Below are 11568 nucleotides of genomic sequence, written 5' to 3' on the forward strand. Positions count from 1 at the left end.
ATATTATCATCACCATTATTATCACCACCATCATCACCACCACCGCAATCATCACCATCATCATCACCATCATCATTTCCATCATCACCACGGTTCACCACACCATGTCATGAAAACCACAATCTTGAACAAGATCGTTACGTCACTAACACGTCACCATCACGTGACCCCTCCCTCCTCCCATCACACCGCCCCCCCGTGGCGCACCTGTGAAGTGCGGTTGTTGAGTGCCGTGAAGGTGGGTTTGGGCCAGTCCCGGTCGTCTTCGTCGACGAAGCGGCCGTACTCGGGCAGCACCTCCTCCTCGCTAGCGCTGGGAGCCGCCCGCGCCGAGGGATCGTCCTTGCGAGACAGACGACAAAGTTCAGACGACGGCGTTCAGACGACGGCGTTCACCCGTTCCATTCCGCCCACAAATTCGTCAGTCGGTCGGTTCGTTCCCGCATTGCCGCAACCCGCACAGACGCAGCTCGCGAGGCGACCGCGATCGCTGCCTCCGGGGTAGCGATCACGTCACAATAACCGTGAGCGCGTCGCTACCACCACGATTGCGTCACTTATTGATTCGTTTATTGGGTCTACGGGCCTCGGCGTACGTTTACCGGTCTCCCGAGTGATTCTATGCGTCTCTGTGCAAGGGTTAGGACGGGCTTCAGGCGGGACGGGTCAAGGCACTGCATTGGTCAGGACTTGGGGAGTACCTGACATGCCAATCGGAAGGTCGTGAGTTCACATCCTGGTTGGTGGGGGGGGGAGTTGACTCTACCCATCATCCCTCCGGGTCGATAAAATTTGGACCGCTCTCTGTGGGGAAATCAAATGACCTATGGATGGACTCACGCCTGCCATAGGAATGTGGAATATCAACCACTGGCTCAGCCCTGTGAACAAGCTACGAGCATCAATGCCTCAATGCTCATTCGAGCAGTAGATTCACTGAGCATGTGAGTATCGAGTCAGCATCTGTAAGTCATCGGGAGAAAAAATAAAATCAAAACGTGATCGGTGCAGAGGCTCCCACAAGGCCGTGCGAGAGGGGCGTGTGGCACAGTGGTGACGCCGGCTATCGTAGAGTGGCGGTGGTCGTGTCGCCACGGTTCTCTGCGGTGAGTAGCGACGTCTTTAAACACAACGGCGCTGCCGCTGCTGCTGCTGCCGCGCCTCTCTAGATCAAATTAGCGCCGAGCCGGTCGCAAGTTCCGAGACTCAGCGGTGAACGGGACACCTTCCCACCCTCCCACCCACCCACCAGCCTGCTACTTGCAGACGTCTCTGAACGGGGAAATGGGGCCAAGCGGTCAAGCATTGGGCCTGCATGGCTACTGAAAGTCAGCCGGGTCAGATTCCCTTCCGCTCTGGGATCTCACGCTGAGCCGTCAAAATGAGACTGCCCACCGCTTCTTTACTTTCAATATCCCCCCCCCGAAATCAGTCGGCACATTCGCCCGACAATGGGACAACTGCATCTGTCTGGCTCTATACCGCTGGGTGGTGGAGCGACGGACGACTAAGCAGGTGACATCACACACCGCACGACGACCTCAGCTGACGAAAGCTGCGAGTCGAACGGACGCGCTCAACGCGCACCGCTCAGTGATGCAACTGCGTTGGCACTGCGATTTGTTTATTCGCCAAATGACGTAAAAACACTTTTTAGCTTCACGGATTTTTGGTGACCGGGCTGAGACCATCAACTCACTGCACGTGAGAACCCGGTTAGAATCACAACTTAGTCTGTGTGAGTCTATGGGTCTCTGTGTGGGTCTCTGTGTGAGTCTATGGATCTCTGTGTGGGTCTCTTTGTGAGTCTATAGGTCTCTGTGTAAGTCTATGGGTCTCTATGTGAGTCTACGGGTCTCTGTGTAGGTCTCTGTGTGAGTCTATGGGTCTCTGTGTGAGTCACCGGTGACCCATGGACCCACAACGATGTGGAACTCAAGCGTTTATCCATGGGCAGCTGCAAAACCCTGGACTTAAACCCAGGCTCATGAGCAAGCACCGCTGCCTCGGCGCAAAATCCTTGACTTTCGGTGCGTTTTGGCAAAAACACTCCGAAGGATTCCATCGCCAGACGAGGCAAGTCGCCAAGGCGACGTGTGTTTCGAGTTTTCAGCGAAGACGCGAGCGCGCGAGCGTGAGATTCTCTTTTTTTGCGTCTTGTCGGAAACGCGCAACGAGCCGTCGTCCGCCTGGACAACGGCTCCTCTCCGGGGGACCGCGATTGGGGGGGGGGTGTGGTGGCGAACCGGGTTGGGTCAACGCGAACTCGTCCGTAAGCCCAGAGTTTGATCGCCGTACGGGCGGGGGGAGAGGGGCAAGCGCTCAATAACATCGGGAGCACTCCACCCCCACCCCCACCCCAAATGCGTTTCCGAAACATCTGCACGGCCTACCCAGCGTGGCCGGAATCCAAGCATTAAAACATTGGAAAATTGGTGCGGTAATTTTTTTTAAAATATATATAATTGTTATATATAATAATCCTGAGTACATGAGTATCCTAGTGCGTGTCCCAGTTTCGCTACCCGCATCAAAAAAAACCTAAAATGTAAAGTCAGCCTACCGTTTCATTGGAGAACATTTCGCTCGGTCACGTCGATATGACTGCAATTCCAACATTTCGTCAAAACCGCTCTTTAAGTCACTCAGTCTATGCAACAAGAAACACAGCGCGTCCGTCAATAACTAACTCCACGTGTGTGTCCGTTTTATTCTTTGTAAGCGATTTGTGTAAGCGACTTGCCTACCGTGTTTTTTATCGTTTGCTGTTGTAACGTTCTGACCCCGTGCCCCACACCCACCCCCCCCACCCCCCTTGACTGGGAATCTATCAAAAAGAGCTTCATGGCTCATCGGATTGCTCCTTCTGCAGCGCGAGTAACAGAGTCTGATTGCGAACGATCGGCCACGTCGGGTGGTGGAGGAGGGGCCGCTTGACGACACGACGTTTGTATCCCGCGGATCGTAACGCCGTCGGATGCGCGTCGCGTTTAACCCTGCAATGTCGAACGACGATCGAAGGGCCGAGCGCGAAGGAAGAAAACAACAACAACAGAGAAAACGCAGCAGAATATATAGAAAACACGAGGACGTCAAACGCCACGATTCACAAACAACCCGAATACCACCACAACAACAACAACAATCTCTCTCCATGTAAAAGCACAATCAAAACAAACAAATGGAGCAGTGGACCGATGGTCAACAGAAGAGGTAATTTGTTGGAGGGAGGGGGGCAAGGGCGGGGGGGGGCGGGGGGGGGGGGACAGGGCGGAGGCGGGGGCCAACAATTGCCAAGCGATGCCGCACGGTGCCACCACCGTGCCAGAGCCAACGATCTGTTGGTCCAAGCAGATCGCGAGCTGGTCAGCGAGGGCAGCGGGCAGCAGATCCTCCCCCCAACCCGCCCTCACCCTCCCCCCCAACCCCCCCCCCCAGAGGTCGCAACGCCTCCCCTGTAACCGTAGAAGTGCCGCTTAATTTTTATTTTGCGGTGGGGCGGGCGGGCGGTGCAGCTGGTTATGTATTTATTTATGTTTACCCAGGAAAGCCCGCCACCCCCCTTCATCCCCCCCCCCCCCCCCCCGTTGCTGTGTCTGAAAAATAAGACGTTTCACGGCGGGTCCTGCCAGTTGCAATTCATTGCAGGAGTTGGCGATGCTGCTGCTGCCGCTACTGCTGCTGCCACTGCTGCCACTGCCTGCTGCCACTGCTGCTGCTACTGCTGATCCCACTGCTACCACTGCTGCTGCCACTGCTGCTGAGTGAGTCATTCACGGTGTCATTTATCAGCAATTGTTGCGATGGTTTTGGACAATACCGGTTACACTGTGCATGCTTTTTTTTAGCTCTGGGAGGAAAGCGGAGAAGCCGGAGAAAAAAAACCCACGGGGAAGTGGGTGGGGGGGGGACACACACAGAACTCCATGCAGAAAGGCGCCCAGGTTGGGATTCGAACCCAGGCGCTCTTCTTGTTGCGAGCGTTACCGCTGTGCCAGTACCACCACGACCACCACCCTGGGCTTCCCCGCTGAGGTTCGTCTACGCCTCGTGAATCCAAATCAGAAGGGGTTATTTATTTATTTTGGTTCTCACCTCTGAAGGTGAATCTCCACAGCACTAACTCGTCACCCGGGCCAGAACCAACGCCATCTGCTCCTTTCACGAGCGCCTTTGGCAGCGTGGTGAAGTACGGTCGAACGACTCCCCGCTGACCGAAATGGCCCTCCTTGGTGTGGCCCAATCGTTGACTCGGGGCTACTAAACACGTAAATTAACATCGGCGTTGTTGGCGCAGGACCTGTTCTGAAGGTGCTCGTCACTTTCATGGGGCGTGTTGGCCTAAGTGGAAGCTGTCATGGGTTTGCTCACCGCAGAAATTTGGGAGAACCAATATTGGAAGCTGGACTAACATAGCCCCACAGGCATCATCATCAATCGTCCACAGAGTAAGAGCCTGTGATGTAAATCATAAATAGAGAAGGCCATGTGTGCCCGGCGTCACCGGTCAAAATTTGCAACAACAACACAATATTGCAGAAATGACACCGCAAAACAATGACCCAATTGGGCAAAGCCGCACGGTGAGCCACGCTCTTCGCCCTGCTACTGCGACACCGCCGCCGACCACGTCTGTCAAACACCACGGCCAGTGCCGGATGAAGCTAGTGTGGGGCCTGTAGCATGACGTTATAAAGGGGCCCTAAATAAAATGAGAACACGTAAATATTAAAACACTAATTTTGCACTTGCATAGTAAAGTAATTAATTTGCTACACAGCCAGATAATACGACAAATCGCCAACCTTTAACACCCGGTCGTTCATGAAAGTTAAAGGCGGTAGAGTACTATAGTAATTGAGCAAGTGCAGAATTGCTCAACCGGAATTTATAGCTCGAAAGCATTTAGCCCTTGATAGGGCCCTTGAAAGTGCAGGGCCCGTAGCCATATGTAGCTACTTTTGCCGCTAGGATAATCCGGCACTGACCACGGCATCTTCCCCCACGCCGTGACGACGATGGGTTGCCCCCTGCGGCGCTGCGAGAACGACAGTGGCCCCCATCACCGCCGCCCACGTACCCTCCCTTCAAAAGGTCCTCGCGATGCGGATTTAGATTTTTTTTTAGCACGGGACCCAAACGGCGCTGCACTTTGCGGGTTAGACGGGAAGGGTGTGGGGAGAGGAGGAGGACGAGGAGGAGGCTGGCGAGCGGTAGCGGGGAAACATGAGGGGGAAAAAACCCCATGTCCACTCCTTCTCGCCCGCTTGAGCGTCGTTAGAGTGTTGGTTAGTCCGTTAGGAGGCGGCGGAGGCGGAAGCATTAATACGCGAGAGGAAAAGGGCGATGGGCAGGAGTAGGCGATAAAGAGGCTTACGGGTGTGTAAAATAAAAATGTATAAAGCGACGATGTAAGAATGACTCGTCGTACGGATCAAGCTGTTGCACGCGCGGTTAATACTGGAGGCGTGAAATTAGGCTCGCGATTAAGCTGCGATCGGATCAGCCTTCACGGATCCTTCCAAATCTGAGATCTTTGGTCGCGAAATCGGCCAACAGATCTCGATTTAGTGGGGGGGTTTTTTGTCCCGAGACCCGATATTTTTTTGGGAAAGAAAAAAACTGATTAGAAAATATATCCAAAATAAAAAAAAAAATGTAATTGCTTACATTTTTTTTATTATTTCGTGACTGCAGGCGTCGTGTTATCTATATTTTAAAAAACTTAAGAATATATTTTTAATCCAGTTTTAGTTTTTTTCCCCTCAAGAAATACTGCGGTCACGTTTCAAAATTCTACCTTTGGGCCAACATCATCGGCCTGGGCCTGGTCAGAGCCTCCGGCCTTGTCTTTCTTCTTCTTGTTCTTGTCCCTCTTTTTTTTCCTATCGCCCTTCTTAGCGCCGTCCTTTCTGCCACGTCCCTTCTTCGTCTTCCCCTCATCGTTGTTGTCGTTGTTAGATCCGCCGCTCGCGGACGCGTCCGACTTTCGCGCGGGCGCCTTGGGGTCGGACGAAGAGGCCTGCCCGTCGGTCGCAAGGCTCTCGGAGGCCTGCTCGCTTTCCTGGCGGACATTTAAAATTTGTAATTTTTATTTTTTGGTTATTATAATTTTAGTCAAGGGTAAAGTACATGCATTTGTGTTCGTTAGTTGGCGAATTTATCTTTTTTTGGGGGGGGGGGGGGGCGTATAAATTTGAGGGGAAGGGACGTTTAACATTTTTTTTTGTTTGGGCGCAAGAATGGGGAGCACAAACACGCACACCGCCAAAATAAACACAAATGCGAGGTCAAATTGAGGACTTAAGTTCTTGCAGTGAACCCGCCTCTCGTCCACTGCAATCGTGGAGGGGGGTGCAGAGTGTGGGGTTACACCATCCTGGAAGAGTAGGCCAAGTAAATAAATGCCCTCCAAGAGAGCGGGGTGGAGTGGGGTTGGATGGCTGCTCTCTGGCACTGCCTCTCATTTAACGGAGGACCCTTTCCATCGGCAGTGGCTGCGAGCGTGCGGTTGCAGGGGCTGCGCTTTTATCACCCTGCCTACTTGCGGCAATACTAGAAGCGCGTTAATGGCGCGCCAACACCGCGTCGCGCTCACATTGTACCTACGAGGGAGGGGGCGGGGCAGGGGGCGGTGGTGGAGGGGGGAGGGCGGGGGAGGGAGGGGGAGCGGGGGTGGGGGAGGGGGCAGAGAGGGGGAGGGTGGGGGGCGGAGGGGGGGGGGCCAGGGGAAGAGACGGGGAGGAGGGAAAAACAACCTAGAAAGAGGGAAACAGGGAGAGCGGAACGAGAGGAGGAGCAGTAGGGGAAGACCATGCCACCCAGGATCATGCCACCCCCCCCCGCCCAGGAGGTTCTTCAGCTGCGATAAGGGAGGCCGCGGGCACCTGAGTAAAAAAATTAGCAGGGGAGGGGGTTTGGTAATGATCAGTCAAAGCTCGGAGGGAGACGCGGCGCGGAAGGGGTAGAAGGCCCCGGCAAACTGCTACTAAATTCCCGTGGAGCCCCAGGTTTCTTACACTCCATACAGCACCTCTCCACTGTGCCCAACATCCACTATTTCCCGCATTTTACCGATTTTCCCAAGCCAAACTGCCAACACAAGAACGTTTGCACGTTATTATCAATATATATATCTAATCATATCAATAGTTGCTCCTTTCAAGAGGGAGCTGGCGGGTGGGGGGTGGACCCTGCATCTTGAACGGTTGGCACAAGAGGTACACAGAGTTTAAGAAACCACTGCATGCGATTGTAAAACAACGAGAGGGATGACGCAAGCTGTCTCGATTATCCGCGTCGCAGGTTTCAGCCGTGCTTCGCGGGAGGAGTTGAATAAAAGTGACGGTGTTATAGATATTCACGCGCATCGGTTCACATCGTTCAATTACGAGCCACTCCGCCACACTCATCGAGGGTCGGAGGATTGTGCGCTCACATGACCGCAAGCTCGTCGTCGTCGGGGGGGGTTAAGCAAACCGGTTCATTAACTGAAAAGTTTAAAATCGTTCTCAATTTTAAAATCACCACGACGCATTTTTCGGACTGCGCCCGCCGTTCGCCACGCGAGGCCCGAAGTTTCGCTCCCACGAGCCGCCAGCCGCCGTCGGGAACGGCGGCGCACCTTCAAATCGTTCGGGAAAGCGGCTGGCAAAACGCCGTGCAGGAGCGGGGAAACCGGACTCCGCATCCTGCGGCTCCCCGGGGTAAAGCGCAGCGAGCGGAACGCCGTCGGGACGTCGCGCTCCGGGCAAGGGGTCTGTGCGGGGAGCCGTGTGCGTCGAACGAACGCGGCACCCAACGGAGCCTCTGCTTCACGTGGGCCACCGGAGCGGATTGTGGAAAAAAAGCGCCGTGCTTAGCGCTCAAGGTGAAACCTGGCTCTCGACGCTGACACTCCGGCCCATTGCCTCCCGGATAATCGAGGGTCGACTACATTATATCGATGGCCGATGCGATTCAAAACCAACTTCTGTGGGCTGATATCATACTCCCCCACTCCCCTCTCACCCCCCCATCTCTCCCTCCGCCCCCCCCGCCCCACGACTCCGGTTACCTCTGTGCGCCTACTGGGTCCCCGCGGATTGGCCGTTCTCTCCCTGTCTGCTTCGACACCATCGTACGGTGTTCCGTACTCATACTCAAACCCGCCGTCGCCATACTGCTGCTCGTGCCGTGCACAGTGGTCGTGGGTTTGCGGGGGCAGGGGGAGGGGTTCAGTTTGGGAGGGCAGAGAGAGGAGTAGAGATGATTAGAGGGAGGGAGAGGTTATGGGGTCAGTTTGGTCATGAGGATCAGGGGGAGAGAAGTTGGACTCGCTCGGACACACACACGCGCGACACACACGGGGGGTTAGCGACGTTGACCACCGTGTCAAACGCAGTTTCATTCGTGCGTCATCGACTCATCCTCCCCCAGTGTTTTCCCCACGACGACAATTTAGCCCGTGCCGTATAGGCCAGTGTGGCGCTAACGAGGTTTTTTTTTTTACCTAGATAGCCACTTTGGTATCTGGGTAAAAAAATCGAATAGGGCAAAATTTGGAGCGTGATGCCAGCACGCGCACCCACGTGGTCTACACTTTTTCAACCAACGACGTCACGGTGAGGGGGGGGGGGGCATATTTAAACACCCCCCCCTATCCCCGCGTGGTACGCACTGCCGGGGGGTATTAACGGGGGGGCGGCCGGTGGGGGTCGAACCCACCGCCCGCCCGCAAAACCTCAAGCGGAAAAAAACGCGCCGTTGCAAAAAAAAATAAAATTGAAACTGCAGGAAACAAAAAACCCACGGGGGTTTCGTTTGTGGACGGCGCAACGATGGAAACGTCGTACATTACATCTCCTTCTTGCTCAGTCTCTCACAACCACCCTCTTTTGACTAAAGTAGCACGTGGGCGGGTGATACGAGTCGTCAGCCCCGCAAGCCCCTGGCCCTGCTTGGCCCCCTGCCTGCCCTCCCCCCCCTGCCCCCTCGAGCCAAATTCAGATGACGTCTTGCGAGGCCGACGTAGCACGGTTCGGGTTTGGCTCAGCAGTGGAAAATAACCACCCGGATGAGATGTACCAGCATCTCTCGTATGCGTCGTGGCTTTTTCGTGCTTAAGTTTTTGTCCTTCCCCCCCCCCCCTACCGCCGCTCCCCAGGACACCTCCGATTAGCATGGGGAACAAAAGTTTTTGTCACTTGCACACACACACACACACGAGACACGTCGGAGTGTTATTCGGGTTAGGGCCGTGTAGTCCAGACTAAAAACTTTCGGCAGTCGCGCGACTCTCCGCATCTCTCTGCACCTGTGTTGCGTGCAGGGGGGGGGGGGAGGGAGGGGGGGGCAGGAGAGACGTACGTTCAGTTAATGTCTACCAACGGCATTCTCTTTCGGTTGTAACGGTATTATTCTACATTTCATTACATGCATGCTTTTGCCCCATGCGTGTTGACATGCGACAATATGGCATTATAACAGACATTTCTGTAAAAAACACATGCTGTGGTCAAATTACAAGCACACACGAGCAGAAAGAAATGACACGGCACCGTTGGGGCTACGTGATTGGCCACCGTTGCAGTGACGTGATTGGCCACCGTTGCAGGCTACGTGATTGGCCACCGTTGTGGCGATGTGATTGGCCATCATTGCAGTGACGTGATTGGCCATCATTACTGCTATGTGATTGGCCATCGTTGCAGCTACGTGATTGGCCACCGTTGCAGCTATGTGATTGGCCATGGTTGCAGGCTACGTAATTGGCCACCGTTGCGTTCATTGCAAACGTCTAGAAAATAATTATCGTCTCGGAATGTACAAATTTCCGTCGCGTATTGCCAAGGCTTTTTATTCACCCCCACGCGTCTTGCAACCCTTGCTCAATTCAAGATATGTATCAACTCCGATCTGTCCAGCCCTCAGTAGTGCCAGTTAGCGGCTGACCCACTCAGACGCTCTGGGGGCCTGTGCTCAGCGATTACAGAATAGAGAACGGTGAAGCACAACCGTCCGACACCACCCGACGGGGGGGGGGGGGAGGCGTTGCACGCGAATTTGTGAACGTTTCAACAGCCAACTCCCCACGCACGCCGGAGAAAAACAACTTGACGATGAATGGCGAGTGGTGGCAACGCCCGCGGATAGAGAGCCATCGGCCACCTGCAGGGGAAAAAAACAACCACGGGGGATGAAACCTTCGTTCTTTGACCTGTCTGACGGACGGACGGACAAACAGACGGATGGATGGATTCAGGGACAGACAAACGAATGGACGGACTGAAAGAGAGATTGACAGATAGATTGACGGATGGATAAATAGATGACGGATGGATGAAATTAGAGAGAGAGAGAGACAGACGTGAGGACGGATAGACAAAACAGACGGACGGACCAAAAGAGAGACAGATGGGATCGCTTGACGGATGGACTGATGGACAGACAGGTGGACGGACGCACAGACGGACAGCTGACCCTACCTCTGGGTCGTCGGGGTCCTGGGACTGGGGAAACTCGACGGCAGGGACGGCGACGGCGGGGGCGTCGCAGTCCGGGCTATAGCGGTCGCAGTACTCCAGCGCGGCACGGTGGTCCGGGATGATCAGGAACTGCTGGATCTCACCCTGACGTGGTGAGAGACGCAGGGAGAGAGAGACAGAGAGACACGGAGAGGGGGCAGAGAGATGGAGGGAGAGATTCAAGTCAAGTTCACGTTGCTTAAACCAGTTGACAAGTCAAGAGACCACGGGGGGGGGGGGGGGGTGACAGGTGTCTTGGTTACAAGGGTGAGCGAATAATAGGGTTTTCCCCTTTTTTATGGCAACAAAACTGAAACCTTTTTACGAGGATTCATGTCTGCATTCACCACAATACCTGCAGTCAAATGCAAAGAAAAAACACGCTATGATAATATTTGCATTGTCCTTGAAACTGATTGGTCCACACCAAGGGATGGCATATATTCTCATAGAGTGTTTTTTTGTTTGCATTTGACTGCAGGTATTGTGGTGAATGCAGACATGAATCCTCGTAAAAAGGTTTAAGTTTTGTAGCCAGAACAAAGGGGGAAAAACCCCATTATTATATTTTGGTACTGGCAAAGGAGGTCCAATGATGAAGAGTGAGCGACTGAACCTGCGGCACGGACATCACAACAAGCGCAAAAGGCAAATCGCGAGCGATGAAACCTCGGGCCGAGCAGTTTCAAGACAGATCGCGGTCCGAGTACAGGACGGTTACAGGAAACATTGTCCCGGTTAGCGGGTGACTGCGGGCGCTGATCCTGCGTAACCGGGCAAGGATACGCGGCGTCAAATGTGACTGAGTTCTCCCCGAGAGCTGAGCATCGCAACCGTGACTGAGATGGGAGGGGAACCGAGGAGATTTGCGGTGTGATGGGATTCCAGCTGCTTGGGGGGCATTCAGGGAATCCTGCCCAGTGGCTCTCCACTGGCCGTATGAGTCTCTGTGCGATTTTACGTTTCACGGTGTGTGTCAATGAGTCTTTGCGTGAGTTTACAGGTCTCTGTGTGTGTGTAAATGGGTCTCTGTGAGAGTTTAGTTTATGGGTCACTGTGTGAG

The 11568-nt window shown here is 54.2% G+C and overlaps 1 protein-coding gene across 1 annotated transcript in view; it reads right to left on the reverse strand.

Moving 5' to 3' along the window:
- LOC144736551 (uncharacterized) overlaps positions 1-11568 on the reverse strand; it is a 145910-nt gene that overhangs the window by 131744 nt on the left and 2598 nt on the right. The window contains exons 2-4 of the mRNA XM_078619100.1: positions 10467-10610; positions 5801-6064; positions 208-342 (exon numbers count right to left, since the gene is read on the reverse strand). Coding sequence (XP_078475226.1) covers positions 208-342; positions 5801-6064; positions 10467-10610 — 543 coding nt within the window. The remainder of the gene's footprint in view (positions 1-207; positions 343-5800; positions 6065-10466; positions 10611-11568) is intronic.

Source organism: Lampetra planeri, chromosome 61 (assembly GCF_965212315.1).
Source record: "Lampetra planeri chromosome 61, kcLamPlan1.2.h2, whole genome shotgun sequence".
Classification (NCBI taxonomy): domain Eukaryota; kingdom Metazoa; phylum Chordata; class Hyperoartia; order Petromyzontiformes; family Petromyzontidae; genus Lampetra; species Lampetra planeri.